The 17,457-nt window shown below is 37.2% G+C and overlaps 1 protein-coding gene across 1 annotated transcript in view; it reads left to right on the plus strand.

The window, feature by feature from the left end:
- The window catches only part of stac (SH3 and cysteine rich domain), a 100,836-nt gene that overhangs the window by 29,598 nt on the left and 53,781 nt on the right, over positions 1–17,457 (plus strand). The window contains exons 3-5 of the mRNA XM_088929687.1: positions 12,156–12,256; positions 16,966–17,047; positions 17,183–17,298. Of these exons, the coding sequence (XP_088785813.1) occupies positions 12,156–12,256; positions 16,966–17,047; positions 17,183–17,298 (299 nt within the window). The remainder of the gene's footprint in view (positions 1–12,155; positions 12,257–16,965; positions 17,048–17,182; positions 17,299–17,457) is intronic.

The raw sequence follows: 17,457 nt of genomic DNA on the forward strand, positions 1-17,457 counted from the left end.
TTTTGTGGTGGGGGTGTAAAGTTACCATGTATTGCTGCAGGGGGTGCAGGGCCTTTAAAAGGTAAAGTATAGTCAAAAAGCTCAAAATGTGTCACAGGACATAACCTTGGAATGAACTTTAATTCAGCATTTGAGCAAACATAAGAGAACAAACGAATGTTGATGCATACAGTTCAGCATTCTTTCGTCATTTATTATCTTGCTGACTTAGTGCATCTTTTTTCTAAACACACATATAATTAGATTTGTTGCATTTACATGAGAAGTCATAAGGTCACATAGTATAATGCATTTAACTCATTTAGGAAGAACAAGTGTTATAACCCCTGAGAAGGTAATGTATTTAATATTATATTTAGATGGTTATATGAAACCTTTAATATTATTATTATTATTGTTGTTGTTATTTATATATGTTGTTGTGTTGATTTACCTTACAATAAGGACAGCAAATGCTGGATATACAATGCAAGTCGAACAGCTAAAGTTTCATTACATGCTGAAAGGTAAAGAAAAACACAATGTTTTGGCTGTAGAGCCTTTTTCTGTGAGGTAGAGAGGGAAAGTTGCAAATAAATCAGATGTAGGAGAACAAAGGACAGAGTAGGTGAGAATCAGCAGGGAGCAGTGGGGAATGGGTGTATAGCAGGTGAGCATGAGTGTCCAGACTAAGGGAGAACTTTAGGAGAGGTATGGAAAGCCAAAATCTGCAAAATGATGAGGTTTTAGAAGGAAATTAATCTGTCATTGAAAGAATTGGAAAAGTGTGATCCAAGTATAAGAATAATTTTGGTTTCTTTCTGCAATAATCTCTGTGAAAGGACAGCTCGCAAACAGATCAGAATGATCGTGGCTGGTAAAGATGAAATGGGGAACTATCAGTTTGGAGAGATCTTTGATCGTTGCAGCTTTGACATATTCCCTGAAACGCTCTGCTAGTCGTCTTCTTGTGTCGCCAATGTAAATGGCTGGGCATTTTCTGCTTAAGATGTAGTAAATGAGGTTGCTGGATATACATGATGTTTTTTGGGTGACTCGAAACTGTCCAGAGGGGTACTGTAAGGTGATGCAGCAGATTCTGTTACAGAGCTGTGGACAACAGGGTTGCACAGATTAGGTGGTCAGCAATATGACATGATAGGGCAGTTTAGGGACAAGGCCGATATAGGAATCAAAGAAGCATTCTTCTATCCAGCTGAGAAAAATATTCACACGCTCCTAAAAGAGGTTAGTGAAATAGAAGGCATAAAGTTCCTTAAGATGTACAAGAGCATGGGTTCACTGGGGTGGACAGTCACTTCAATGACACAAAGACAACTAGCTATACAGTCTTAAAATTTTCTTCAAGCCACCCTCTTATTGTCTCATGCTTACTAAACTAAATGTACTAAAGTTACATTTTAAAAAACAAAATCCTTAACATTCAATGAATAGAACAGTTATAAAATAGTGAACTTATCTAAAAATAGTAATTGTCTAAAAACCTCAACAAGGAAAAAAATTATTGTAATGTTACTTACAAGACATTAAAATTAAGCAATGTCATTTAAAACAATCCCTGAGCCTAAAAGGACTGAAGATGACTGTGCAATTCAGATGTGTCTATAAGCATATGAGTCATGCATTTTCCACACTGTTCACCACCCACTGTATATACTATATATACATACTGTATATAAAGCTGATAAACATTAGCAAATAGATGAAAAACAATGTTTAGTGCAACTACATCAACTATATGTGCAATTATTTTTATTCAGGAGTTCAATCCTCAGATTGGGTGTTGACCCAGAACAGATTCCCCCAATTTACAAGCATTTTTATGGGAAATTAATTAGATAGATAGATACTTTATTGATCCCGTGAGGGAAATTGCAGTGCAACAGCAGCTTAACACACACAACACAGCCACAGTGTAACGAATTATATAATAATAGTACAATACATACAATACAATACAAGAGTTACTCACAGTCCGGACACACAAGAACAAACTAGAACAGAACAGTACACAGAAAATCGTATCACACTCATATCACACATATGAATATAAATATAGATGTAACTATAGATATAAATATAAATGTATTGCACAGGTCCCTGGCATATATTGCACAAAAAGTGGTTGTAAACGGGAAAAAGAAAAAGAAAAAGAAAGAGAACAGATGTAGCAGTAGATGTGTAGATGCGTTTAGTCCAGAAACAGGTCACTGTCGATGTTGCCTCTGCCAAGACGCAAGGTGGATGCGTTGTACAGTCTTATGGCAGACGGCAAGAATGACCTCCTGTAGCGCTCCCTGTCGCACTGTGGATGAATCAGTCTATTGCTGAACGTGCTCTTCATTCCTGCAAGCCTGTCATAGAGGGGATGGGAGAAGTTGTCCATGATGGCCTCTAGTTTGGACATCATTCTCCTCTCAGCCACTACCTCCAAGGAGTCCAGGTCAGACCCAATGACAGAGCTTGCTCTCCTGATGAGCTTGTTCAGCCTTTTGGAATCTACTGCTCTAATCCCAGAGCCCCAGCACACCACTGCGTAGAAAATGGCACTCGCTACCACCGACTGATAGAACATGTGTAGCATCTTACTACACACATTGAAGGACCTGAGCCTCCTCAAGAAGTAAAGTCGGCTCTGTCCCTTCTTATAGATGGCCTCGATGTTCTTAGACCATTCCAGTCTATCGTCGATGTGCACTCCCAGGTACTTGTACGAGTCCACCATCTCCACGCCACTCCCATGGATGTAGACAGGAGTAGGAGTAGACCTTTTTCCTCCTGAAATCTACCACCAGTTCCTTTGTCTTTGTAACATTCAGTTCCAAGTGGTTCACCCCACACCACTCCACAAAGCTGCTGACCAGTCCTCTGTACTCCTCCTCCTGCTCACCCTTGATACATCCCACAATTGCAGAGTCATCTGAGAACTTCTGCAGGTGGCATGACTTTGAGTTGTACTTAAAGTCCGAAGTATAGAGGGTGAAGAGGAATGGAGAAAGAACTGTCCCTTGAGGTGCCCCTGTGTTACTCACTACCTGTTCAGACACACAGTTCTGAAGTCTCACAGACTGTGGTCTGCCTGTCAGGTAGTCAGTGATCCACGAGGTCGTGGAGGCATCGACTTGCATCTCCTCCAGCTTCCTCCTTAGAAGTAAGGGCTGGATGGTATTGAAGGCACTGGAGAAGTCGAAAAACATGATCCTTACAGTGTTGCCAGCCCTGTCCAGGTGTGAGTAGGCCCTTTGCAGCATGTAGATGATCGCATCCTCCACACCAACACTGGGCTGGTAGGCAAACTGTAGGGTGTCCAGTGATGAGCTGACCAGGGGTCTCAGGTGGGATAAGACCAGCCTCTCCAGTGTCTTCATGATGTGAGAAGTCAGTGCAACTGGTCTGTAGTCGTTGAGGACAGAGGGGCGCCCTTTCTTTGGTACCGGGACCAGGCATGATGTCTTCCAGAGCACCGGGACTCTCTCCAAGTGCAGGCTCAGGTTGAACAGTCGCTGGAGCACTCCGCTCAGCTGATCAGCACAGGCCCTCAGAACTCTGGGACAGATGTTATCTGGTCCTGTGGCCTTACCCTCGTGCAGCCTCTTCAGCTCCTTCTTCACCTGGTCAGCTGTGATGGTCAGCCTGGCCTGGGGGATGGTGCTCATAGTGCTTTCAGTGCTGCAGGTGTTAATGGCGGAGGTGTTGGAGAGTGGCAGCTGTGGGGGATGGGTGGGTGAGTAGCCGTCGGGGGTTGTGGCTGTAGGCGGCCATGTTTGTGGGGGGATGGAGGAGGTATTGGGCAGTCGCAGCTGTGAAGGGTTGGGAAAAATTAATAAATAAATATTAATGGGAATAATTGCAATAAGCATATCACTTTAACAGCTTGAGAGGTTAGAAGATTAGAGCAATGCGGTTTAAGAGTGACTGAAGAATGTATCAAATCACAGGTGCTGTCAAAACAGATGGGACTTGATCAGGCACCGGAAAGTGGTAGGGGACTGAATAGTTTTAATTTCTGTGAGCAGATTATTTCACCACTGAGGAACATGATTAGAGAAATGACCAGTTCTAGATGTGGGAGAAAGGATAGGGAGAAAGTCTAATAGAAAAGAAGGAAAAAAGAGGGGGTATATGGAGTGATAAGGGATAGAAGAAAGATGGGAGAAGAATGTGGGCGGTGGCTCTGAGGCTAAGGATCTGTGCCTGTGGCTGGAAGGTTGCCAGTTTTTATCCCGCAGCTGGCAGAGGAATCCTACTCCATTGGGCCCCTGAGCAAGGCCCTTAACCCCAACTGCTCCAGGGGCGCCGTATAAATGGCCGACCCTGCACTCTGACCCCAAGCTTCTCTCCCTCTCTGTGTGTCTCATGAAGAGCAAGTTGGGGTATGCGAAAAGACAAATTCCTAATACAAGAAATTGTATATGGCCATTAAAGTGATCCTCTCTTCTCATTCTGTGAAGCCTAGGCAAGAACTAGGGTTTTGAATTTGGTGTTTATGGCAATAGGGAGCCAGTGCTGGACTAATGGAATAGAACACGATAGATAATACAAGCAGCATAATTCTGGGTGACGGGTAGTGGATTTTTTTTTCAGGAAAGCTAGCCAAGATGGATGTACAATAGCCTAGGCTATACAGTAGGAGACCTAGGAGACTAGACTTTTTTTTAGAAAACGTGGACTTCAAAAGCACCAACAAGACTGTACCTGAGAAAAAAATACTTTGCAAATAACAGAGGGAATAAAAGGAGGTCACACTTTGAGAGGCTGAGTTTAAGATGGTGGGAGTCTACGCAGCAGACGAAAAGTGGAGACCCAGGATAGGTACAGTATGTGAGGGACAGTAATGGTATAAGAAGCAGAGAGTAAGCCTTATTCAGAGATTTTGTATGTGCCACCAGTGAGATAGAAGGAAAACCAGGTAAGGGTAGTGTCCCGTTGACAGGAGAAATGTCAGTAACTGCAGCCTCTAGAATAGAGAGATTTGGTATCAAAGGTGGCAGAGAGATTAAAATAGTGTATGACAAAGAAGAGGGAGCAAATCAAGCAGAGTAAAGAGAATTGGTAAACGTGGAGAACACTTTCAGTTAAGTGTACCGGGCCAGACTGAAGAAAGGCAAGTAGCAAGTGTTGCAAAATAAAACACTTTAACAGTATATAACAGTAGAAATGTTGATGCAGCACCCACGCATGGGTTTGAGAAAAAAAAAGAAGGGAGAGTAAGCAATAGCTCTGAAGTAGTGATGGATGAAGAGTGGGTTTTTAAACGGACACTAATAATGCACAAATTAAAAACAGGGATAGTAATCTGAGAATAGAGAGATGTTAAGGAGAGCAGAAGTGTAGGCTTAAGGTAAGAGTACTGATAGGAAATTATGTTTCTGAATCAATCATAAGGAGACTCCCTATAACCCCAGTACAACAACAACAACAACTACTACTACTACTACTACTACTACTAATAATAATAATAATAGAAGAAGAAAAAATGACAAAACCTGATTTTAGTTTGCGAGACAATAGCCTGCCACTATTGTAATAAATGGGCTTGGGAGTTTGCTGTAAGGGTGTAGATGGTGAGTGAGAGATACAAAAATGAAAGAAAGATACTCAAAGGAAAGACCTATTGTGGGACTTAGATATACTATATAGGATTTTACCATCATCCTGAACTTCAGTTTACTCCATTAAATGTGTAATAGATGAAAATTTTAAATTACTGTATAATTAATATAGTATAGTGTACTTCTCCTGACAATCCTTATACAAATTGGATACATAATTTACTGTACATGTAAACAGTGAATATCCTTGAGGTGTTGGTCCCAGTAAATTTATCTTCATTTCATTCTGCTGTCTTTTTAGACTTTTTGGGCAAAATTTATTTACTGCTTTGGTCTACTTAACAATATTAATGTGATACTAGTTTTCTGTTTAATCCTCCTGAAGTTGTTTATTGGTATACGTCTCATATTTATGAAAGTATAGGTACAGAGTGTCTCAAATGGTGTAAGCAATTAAATGACTACAGTATACAGTATGTAGTGTAAAAATTTCAGATTCCATATACAGATGCAGCCATTCAAAATGCAAGGTACAAACCCGCGGTACGGGCAACTACCCACAAGCCACCGCAGGGCACTGCGGTAAGTGATTGGCTGGCCAAAATGACCGACAGGGGCACTCGTGGTGCATTGGTTGGTAGTGAAAAGATTTAATCATTTAATCTCTTTACTGTGCACATTTTAATCCGCTTAGTATTGAATATTTATATGAAATTTTACCACTAAAGGGAAATTTTAGTAGCTGAGCATAAAAAGAAGAGGAGCATAATGCATCTGAAGGTCATAAACGATATTAATTTAGGAACATAAACATTACTGTATGTAAACTGTACTGTGTATGGCTGGTCTTGGTAGTTTAAAGAAAAAAATACACACCAGTCTTCCATTTCTCCCCAAACATTTTAAGCATGAAAGTTTTATGAAACGGTACCCAAATATACGATTGCTGTATAGAATGAATTTTAATTAAAAAAAATTATTTAACACAAAAATTAAGCTGTTTACATCTTCCGCCTGAGAACATAGTCACCCGTTGCTACCCAATGCAGAAACACAGCCACTAACTAGCAAAGAGAGGACATTAGCTAGCCAATATGATAAAGAAATAAATGATTATTTTGTTTATTTCTTTTGCACATTTATTTGAACATTTCCATCGATTGTACAAGCACTTGGAAACTGTCCAATCCCTAGTTCATCAGGCATTTTCTTTTACGCTGCGGGCATTCTCCCAGTCTGGCGCCGGTCTGTGTCTTCTAGGATATAATGCCAGCGATTTTTTGTTAAATTTGGGTTTCCAATAATGCCGCAGCAAACTCTTGTTTTTATGTCCACTATAACAGACAATCTCCTTTGCTTTTAATAAATTCCTAAAATGAAAATGATTTACTTTATTTCCCTCACGGGATCAATAAAAGTATCTATCATATATCTAAACTATGGGACAGAATTCTGGGGTCTCCCTATACCAGAGATTACGGTAGGGCTTCAGAATGGTGATTGGCTGACACCATCTGACACCCCTCTGATCGTGGAAAAAAGACGTGCTGATCTGCTCTACATACTGTACCAGGAAGAGGATTTCTTTCTATTCGAAACTTGTATTTTAAAAGTTTAATTAAGAAATAAAAACCTTACAGCGTACACAGATTTCTAAACTGATCAGGAGGAAGAAAAATCACCCGTGTTTCGTGCATAAAAAGTGGTTATTAACTATCGAAACCTGTTTTATTTTATTTTTATTTAGATTAAGAGTTCCCGTCACCCCCATTCCCATTTAAATCACAAACCCGTGTTTAATTAAATGTCTTTTAATGTAAATCGTTATCTTTGTCTTCTGCATAATAATGTTCACCACTCTGTCCAGCAAATTAATAATAAACTTTATTTTATATAGCGTTTTAAACGAATAAGTAATTAGATTGCTCATAAACCTAATCACTTATTCTACATAAACACAGCGTAATTGCTCTGTGAAAATGCTTTTTCTTTTTATTTAGGCTCAGATTTCAACTATAGATCGTACACTAATTACTAGCAGTAAATACTGATGTTTTGCTCCCTCTTACCACAAAAATATTAAAAATAATGTATTGTAGCTGGGATGAACTTTTTTTCGAACGTGTCTCTACCTGCTGCAACTCGGACACGGAATGGTTAACGATGGCGACAACTCAGGCACCCAGAGATGGGGGGGCTTCTTTCCGCCTCCATAACTAAAATGCCAAATAGGAGTAGTTTTTAATTCAGTTTGAATTATAACTGTACGTACTGTCTTCGTATTTGGCCAGGGTTTTAAAGAGAGGGCGCGCCAAAATTTTTCGGTGCTGTCGTCTGCGCTTTAAAGGTACCCCTGTCGCGGAAGAATTTGACCTCGGAACGTTCACCCAGCGTAATTGTTTTATTGCACTTTGACAGATTGTCTTTAAATCAATTGTTGTCAGAATATCCCCACCTCCAAACAAGAACAAAATTGCAATGATTTTATTAACTGGCTGTTTCAGTAACCTAAAGTATATATTTAAAGTAATAATTTAACAATATGTGTAAATGTTTTAAGATATGTTTATGTTGTGAATGTCTGTAGATTGAATCTTATTTTTAGTTTTTGTTTTGTTTCACGTTAATTTTATAAGGGAATCTTGATTAAAATACTTTTATTTTTTCACAATCTGGTAATGCCAGACAGAATTCACATTCGCTGCAGCCAAATGGCCTTGCAGATCAGATACTGTATCAAGGAACAAAACAATTATCGCGCCCGGCTCCTCAATGGAATCGCTTTAACATGCTAATGCGTTGGTGTAACACTCTGTGTCTACAGTACATTGTGAACAAACTGGTTTCACAGGTATTTTCAACCCCCAACCAATGTTGTTTCATCGGTTGTTATCCTGTAAAGCGCTTTGAGGAGCCACCTTTAAAGGGGCTATATAAAATAAAGTTTATTATTATTATTAATATTGATCATATTTTTCCTCCCAGGACTTGTTTGTTGTTGTTGTTATTGTTGTTGTTATCCTGTAAAGCGCTTTGAGAAGCATACTGTCCAGCTTGTCAGGTGCATTCTTTTGTAAAATAATAAGTAGAGCTTTGGGCTTATTAGTGCTCCACTTACAGCAACCCAATGTAAATACATTTTGTCTCCAAATCCACCACCACTTGTATGAATCATAGCCCTGCCAAATGATGCAAATTCCACTGCAATGGTTGTGTGCAGGAATTATTCAGTATGGCATCTCCATGTTCAAGTAAACATTGCTCTGTGTGCAAATGCAAATACATTTAAAAAAGTTTTTTTTTTAAAAAGCCATCTTTAAAGGTGCTATATAAAATAAAGTTTATTATTATTATTAACATTGATGATATTCTTCCTCCCAGGACTTGTAAAATTGTTGCTGTTATTGTTGTTATCCTGTAAAGCGTTTTGAGAAGCATACTGTCCAGCATATTGTATTTCATTGCACTTTGACAGATCGTCAAAGATCGACAACCTGTCTCCTCTATAACTCTTCAGTTTACAGAGAAATTCCGCCAGAGCCTCACAACATTGTCCAATAATACTCTTCTCGCGTCTAATTTTTAGTTAAGCAGGATTTTAGCTACAGACCATAACAGACCAAAAAACAGAATCCACCTGCGATTCGGGTGTTAACAAAACGTGTTTACAAAGAAAGTGAAATACAGTAATACTACCAGCTATATAGATACATAGATTTAGAAATTTAGATCCTTAAATTAATATCATGATTAATTTATTTAGATACGTGCTTACATATTCTTGATTATAAAACAGATAATTCCGGTCCTGGAATCTGACTCGCTGACACCCTTCTGAAGCGGTACCATAATCTCTGGTATACGGACACCCCTGAAATTTGACTTGTTACTGTGTGATAAAAAAGACGTAGATAAAAAAGTTTGGATTCTCATGTATCTGGTACAAGTATCTTTTAAAACAGTCTTTGTTGTGCTCTTGAGGATCCTTGTAATATTTTGAGCTCTTGTTGAATGATAAGTGTCGCAGTTTAAATAATTTTCATTGTTAGAAATTATGAAACGCTCTGTTAAAAGCAAGGGAGTTTTTATGTCTGTTATACTAAAAGAAAATGCCCGACGAACTAGGGATTGGACAGTTTTTCAGTGCTTGTACAATTGATGGAAATGTTCAAATATTTCAAAGAAATAAACAAATAAATAGAAATAAACAAAAAAAGTAATTTATTCCTTTATCATATTGGCTAGCTAATGTCCCGTCCTTGTTAGTTAGATCAACGAAATGCTGTGTTGTTACTTTTTGTCGATGAAAAAATAAAGTCTTTTCATTTAAAATGACGGTTACAAATAATGTGGACCAGCGTAATACTTTGAGTTTACAGCTTGTCCAAGGTCATTCATTAGTAATAATATGAGTAATATCTTCGGTAAAGGCTTTGATGCATAAAATATTTCTGCAGAATTAAAATATTTATGATAAAGGTAGGTTGTGTACTTTTGCCCAACTGAGCAATCTTGCTTTCATAAAATATACCAACTTTTTAATGACTGATGATTAACATGCTGTAATACACAGTTTAAATTTAAAAGCTCAAATGCTGTACATGAGAGGTTAAGCTTTATTGGCTCCTCCTGGCGGTTTTACAAGGTGATTCCGGATACTTTCCGGTATGACGTCAAATGACGCGATACACCGCGTGATACTGCGTGATACTGCGTTTTGATGCGACACGCCCACCGGGGTATACTGCGAAATACCCCACCAATTTTGAATGGCTGCATCTGTAGTGTATCCAATTAATGTCTGGCACACAAGATTGTGAAGTCATGTGGTAATTAGCATTTAATATCTGTTGTTTTATTCTCTTACTTGATCCTGTGTTACATAACATCTGTATGCAAATACGCCTCATTAATCTTCATTTAATAATAAGCTTGTGACTTATGTATCAATGGAAGCAATTAGAATGGAAATATTGTGTTATCCAGAAAACAGACAATGGCAGGTCTGCTATTACTGACTTTGCAATGAATCACATCCAAATCCTACAGGCAACAAATCCCTATTTAGGGCTATGCATGGATAGAAAGCAGATACAGAAATTTCTGACACAACAGCTCTCTATTTTCCAAAGAAACACAAATCCAAAAAGAATATGTGCTAATATTGAAGGTTGACAGACAAAAAACAGGAAAGAGGGAGCTAAATAAACAGGTTTTTAGTTAAGAAGAAGCACCTGACCATGCTGTCTCAGTTTCACTAGCAGAGCTTAGCCTTTTCATATGTCCTTCGACAAGAAAGGTTTCTGGAATTCAATACAACCAAGTATGATCTAAGGACACAGTACTGTATCTCTGTCTGCCTCCTGCTTCATAAGGTAGATTTATTCAGCTGTAGTTTTAAGGAGGCAGTACCATGAAGTTGGGAGGTCAGTTCTTGTTTTCATAAGACTTCTTTGTTTTTCAGTGAGTTATGTATTTTTGTATTTATCATATCACCATACTGTATCTGAGTAATGATTGCATTGTAGTTGTGTAACTCACATTAGCCATTTGTACTGCTTTTTGTGGGTTGTGAGAGTTTTTGAACGTCTAGCTTTGCTGTCCAAAGGAAACATGCAGAGGAAATTCAAAAGTGGGTTAGTCAAAATTATCAATATGCATTAGTCAATGAATTAATTGGTTGGCTTCATATTTTTAAGATGACACCATAAAAATGCATAACTATTTTAATGTCCAGAACACAATATGGGTATATAAGCCTGTGTGTGATTACAACTGAGTTACAAGGATAGTATTTGCATTCTGCATATACAGTACACAGAGTTTCTTCTTTGTCAGTTTTCCCACTCTCTCAGCTCACCATGTTATGTTTTTGCAGCAGTCTTTAACACATTACAGATTGTACTGTGAGTCAAAGTATCAATCATATAGTTTAATTACACCTACAAGAGCATATCAAGCCAGCTGAAATCCATGTAAAATGTTCTGCACACCAACCTACTGAGCAAGGGATAAATCAGATGACAGGTTGTAACTGGGATGCATTTGGGTTGTACTATATTTGTAACAGTAGCAGTAATAACAAAGAAATATAGAAGTGCCATACCACAGTTTAATAACAAGAACAGTTTAATAAGGCAGTTAAGTTGTACACTGTAGGAGAACTGTTTCAGTGAGTGAAATGAATTATTTTATTAGCACCATATGTTCAAACACCTTAAAGCTTAAATCCATGTTGCTTCCTATAAGGATTTGAGTTTGGTAACTACAGTATTTTGAATATAGACCCAGATATTTCTTATTTACAAGATAATACTACATCTTAGTATTTATTTCTAGTAATATGCTTTTCTTTGTTCTTTCTATGCTCTATATTTTGTTCACAGTCATGTCAAGTATTAATAATTTTAATTAAATTATATTTTTCTTCAGTTTTTCTAGTCATAGTGTACACAATGTAATCTATAGCATACTTTGCCACAGGTGCTTAAATGGGTTTACACCAGTACTAAACAAAAACATTAATTAATTAAGTTATTAATCTTTTTATTAACAATATTATTATAAATCATAAAGTTATATTTTCTGGGGGGTTTTTGTCAGGCACCAATGCAAAACATGGACTGCGCTGCAAAGCCTGCAAAATGAGCATCCATCACAAGTGTGCAGATGGCGTTGGACAGCAGCGATGCATGGGCAAGTTGGTAAGACATTCTTTTTTTCCTGCATTTTTGAAAGCAATGATAACTAGATGCTTTGTTCTGCTGCCATCCTTTGTAAGGCTTCCTTCCTAGCACAACAGATTTTCAAACCAGCTGTTTCATATCAGTCACATTGCAGAAATCTTTTAAACATGGACCTGAGTGATAGCCCACAAAATAGAAACTTAACAGTACAAAAGTTTCTTACCTTTAACCACATGGAAAAACACATCATGAAAGTACTCAATATTTTGTGTCCTTACATGAACAAAACTATCACCACCTTGTGCTTGATGTGAGAAATGTTTAATTACAAGATGGCTTTTCCTTACTCCCTATCAGATACTGAGCATTTTACCATGAACGCAAGAGATGGATTTCTGTTAAAGTTAAAGAGAATGATTGATGATTATCCTTATAATAGAGATTAAATTGGGTGATGGAATACAAATCAAGAAAGAGCCATAAAGGATATTCTGTGGTGGGGTCATCTTGTTTATTTTGGCATTCTTTGTAGAACCAGCTAATGTAACATTCAGCATCTTAATAAGCTCACATTAGGGTGTTTTTTAAAAATAATCTTCTACACCAATCAGCCCTTTAATTGTTAGACATAAAATAATGTAACACTAATACAGTGTATTGTTCTAGTGACTATGAGACCAAAGATAGATGTGAACTATTATGTTGATTTACATAAGTACCAAATACCAAAGCACATATTAACCTTGGTAAATAATTAATCCTATTTGTTTTAATCAAATACAATGACTGTTACATTGTTTTTTTCTTTTTTATGTTGAATTCAAAAGTACATCAGTGCTCCTTTTTACTATTAGTCTATTCAGTTTGTGTTTCATTTTTTTCTTTATTCCTTAACCAAGTAACAAATTTATCCTCATGCTTCTTCTGTATGCTGAATGTGTTCATGCATTTTTAATGAAGAAGCTAGGAAAATATTCTTCAACATGCCAGATCTCGTCTGTCATTTAGCTGTCTTCAGTGGTACTCCAGGGGATTGATAGTCACAACCAAGCAAGAACAGACATTTCCAAGCTTCACACTAAGAGAAAAAAGCAAAAAATAAGTCATATATCATATCTCTTGGCATGCCTGCTGCAAATTTCCACATAGAGGTCAGGTGCCACTAGGAAGAAGTGTGGTTTTGAGACCTGTGCAATACACATCCCTAGTCACATTACATTACTGATGAAAAAAATAGAAGCAAACAAGCTGTGTTTCCTTTACAATATGATTTGAAGATTAGCAATTCTGTGATATGGTTGTATTTCAGAAATGGTAAATAAGGTGCAGTGTTGATAATAAACAATAGTATTCCCCGTAGACCTCAAATCTATTTGTAGTTATTATTATTTTTTAAATGCATGCATAAATTTGTTCTTTTGACTACTGTTTGATGTGATTTTTCTATAGAATTTTTGGATTTTGAAAAGAAACATCCTTTTGTCCTATAATACATTGTCTACATTCTAGTGGTGCTTTTATCTTTGTATCTTTGTGATACTGTATATTTTAAATTAATTTTGAGAACATAAAAAGGTTGTAACATGTAGAGTCCAGGTACAGACGTGGAGAGGCTAGGTGCACATACAGTAGCAATCAATTACTCCTTGGCTATGTAATCTAGGTCTATTGAATCCTAGTCCTGAAGGCACACACACTTAATGGTTTTCATTCCAGCTGATCTTAATTACCTAACTGAAGCTTTAATTGAACTGAAAGTTGCTTGATTTTAATATTTTTCTGTTTAGAATTCTATTCAGAATTTTTAAATTGTATTTTACTTACAGTATGAATTATAATAGTTAAAAGACAACCTCCAATATTTTTAAGCGCTGAAAATAGCCGAACAGTTTGAATTAATTCTGTTATTAAGTCAGTTAAGGGTACAACTGTGTAACAAAGCTCTGCTAAATCCCAGACGGTCTGTGGGCCTACAGGACCAAGAATGGGAGTCCTGTATTAGTTAAATAGGCTTCCTGTGTTATCTCTATCTAGGCAATGCCTACCCCTCCAGTGTTGTATTAATGTCAGACATAAAGCAGAGAGCCTGTACTTCTCTGTGTGGGAGACTGCCCACAGTAGTGTTGACATGCTAAAGCTGAGGATTGGCAAACTGATATGGATGCTCTACCCTTCCAAGCAATGTAATAATAGGCCTGTCTTTTGTGACTCAAGTAGAAGAGAAGAAAAGTGCCTTTACAATTCAGCACAGGAGGCACTTTTTTACATAAATGGCTGTGGGAATCCGGAAAGAAGCAAGATGAGATTTTTGAATCCCTTAATAACTAGCAAGTAACAAAATTAGCTGGGCCAAATTCCTTATGGTGATCTGGATTTGATCCATAGTTCAGCCTACCTTTCCTTTCAGTGTTACAACATTCTGTATACACAAGGTATAACATAAAAAATAGAAAAAAATATGGAAGGGGGGCAAGCTAAATATTTTTGTCTTCAACTATACAGGTTCAACAAGAAAATGGGCTTCAAATTAAAACTTGTATTCTTCCTTGTTTTGAAGAGTCAGTTATGTAAGGTTGCTTGTAAAAATGATATCTGAGTAAATTCTGAAGAACATTTACAGTTGAATGTAATTGGCACCATCTTCCTTAAAAGGAGGGGGGATTTCAGTTCCAAAATCTATACATTTTCTAACTGCTTTATCCAATTCAGGGTCATGGGGGATGCCGGAGTTTATCCCAGAAAGAAACATGTGGAAGGCAGGATACCCTGGACAGGACACCAGTCCATTGCAGGGTACACATACTATAGACACACACACACACTCACACCAGAAATTTTTCCAGAAGCCAATTAACCTAACAGTTGGACTGTGGAACTGGAAGAAACCCACATGCCCAAGGGGAAAACATACAAGCTCCACACAGATAGCACTCCAGGAACTGAACCCAGGACCCCAGGCAGAAATGCTAACCATTACACTGCTGTGATGCCTCTTAATTGATCAAATTTGAAATTTGAAGTAAAAAAGAACAGTTCCTATTAATCAGTCTGGGTGAAAAACTATTTTTTGTATTTTTTGTATTCCTATTGTTAAAACATGTATTAATGAAATGTTTCTATTTTTATTATTGAGACAATATAAAATTAGCAGAGATATTTTAAATGTATCCTATTGTAATTGTAGATGATGTGTAAACACTGTTATTGATTCTCAAATAAGCCCACTCACATGAAAGAAATTACATTTTAAGTTTGACTATCACCCTTCATAAAAGAGGGAAAACAGGATGTTAATAAAAACCCTGCCCAACTGGTGGTATGTTCTCTCTATGTTCACATGGGTTTTTTTCTCACAAACCAAGGACATACTGTACTGGTAGGTTAAATGGTTTCTGGGAAAATTGCCCCTGATTTAAGAGTAGGGGTGTTTGTGTCTGTGTGTGCCCTGCGATGGACTAGCCTCCCATCCAGAGTGTATTCTGCTTTGTGTCCATTGCTTGCCGGGATAAACTCCACCTTCCCCACAACCCTTTATTGGATTAAATGGTAATAAAATGGATGGATGATGTGCAGTTACATAGAGTATGCTGTTTGACTAAATATAAATATAGTAGTTCAGGTGGGTAGCTGCGTCAGCATGCATACTTGTTCCTAAATATAAATATATACAGTGTACAGTATGGTTAACTAAAATAAGTTAATAAATATAGAAACAAACCTTTATATATGATGTTTATACCGAGTTGAAAATTTTCTTTGTCTATCTCTTATGTGAGGAATATTAAGCATATAGCCTTATACAATGTACTTTATGCATTTTGAGGGAATAATTGTTTTTTGCATTGATAACCCAATCTTAATTGCATTTTCAAAACCATAACCATCTTTTGCTTTACTAGTCCCTTTTAAAAAGAAAATTGAATTCCACCTCAAAATCCAGTCAATCCCTCAGTTTAATCACTTTAAAGATATTGGTTAATATTAGTTAATAATATTGGATATAATGTTCCTCAATAAAAAGGAAAATAAATTAATGTGATAATTATGTGCAAATAAAGGATTACCTTACAGTAGATGTTGCACCTGTTTTAACTTTATGCATTCATTTAACTACTTAAAACCAAATTAAAATAACAGTGTGCCCACTGTTTTTCAAAGTGCGTTGTGAACAAAAGCAGATCCTCTGCCACTGATTTTATAAAATATGAAGTAAACAAGACAGGTAAATTTCAGTTACTAACATTATAATAAGTGTAGTCATATTATAGCAAATATAAAAGCTTTTCACAATATTGGAGTTGTCAGTTCTATATAAATAACTGTCCTTCTCTAACCTGATTACATGTTAAGGCTATATTATTATAAGACAAACCTGTTGTATGAAGTATAAAAACTATCATAATTACTGAAATTTAGAAATTGCTGCTGTGTACTTTGGTGTGATAAAATACCTGATTTTCATTTTCAATGATTTTCAAGATCATTTTGCTTAGTTAATATTTGCAAATGTATATCAACATGCATTTTTAATCAATGTTTGTAAAGACACAAAGAATGCAGAAATGGAAGTTACTAGGGAAAAGCAAGTACGTGCAGGGAGCAAGAGTAGGAAGAGAATGTGGCCGCACATGGAGGGTTTAGACGTATTTAGCTGGCGGGACATTGCCCATGTTGCTGTATTGATCTCATCACTGATGTGGTTCTCTTCTTTCTCTCTCCCTCATTAGCCAAAAGGATTTCGTCGCTACTACAGCTCCCCACTGCTCATCCAGGAGCAATTTGGCTGCATCAAAGAGGTGATGCCTATTGGTGGGTATCGATTTTTCCTGTACTCTCAATGAATGCACAGACCTATATTACAAGTACGTGCCTGATTGCTCTTGGCAATTTCTTGCTCACTTGTCAGTTCTAATTTACCTCTTTCCTCATATTCCCTCCTCCCAGCCTGCGGCAGTAAGGTTGACCCAGTATATGAGACCTTACGCTTTGGAACTTCTCTAGCACAGAAGACTAAGAGGTCCAGCACTGGCAGTGGCTCTGAGTCCCCACATCGAAACTCTGTAAGTGAAGTGTATAGTTATATTCATCTGTGTCAACATGAGAAAGAAACATTCAGTAGTATGCTGTGCTCTAAATCATAGTTTTTAAGGTTACAAACTAATGTTTATACTCATACAGGATCAGTTTCAAAGCTTGTTCCTTAAGAATAAAATTTGCTC

Source organism: Atractosteus spatula, chromosome 12 (genome assembly GCF_055471065.1).
Source record: "Atractosteus spatula isolate fAtrSpa1 chromosome 12, fAtrSpa1.hap1, whole genome shotgun sequence".
NCBI lineage: Eukaryota > Metazoa > Chordata > Actinopteri > Semionotiformes > Lepisosteidae > Atractosteus > Atractosteus spatula.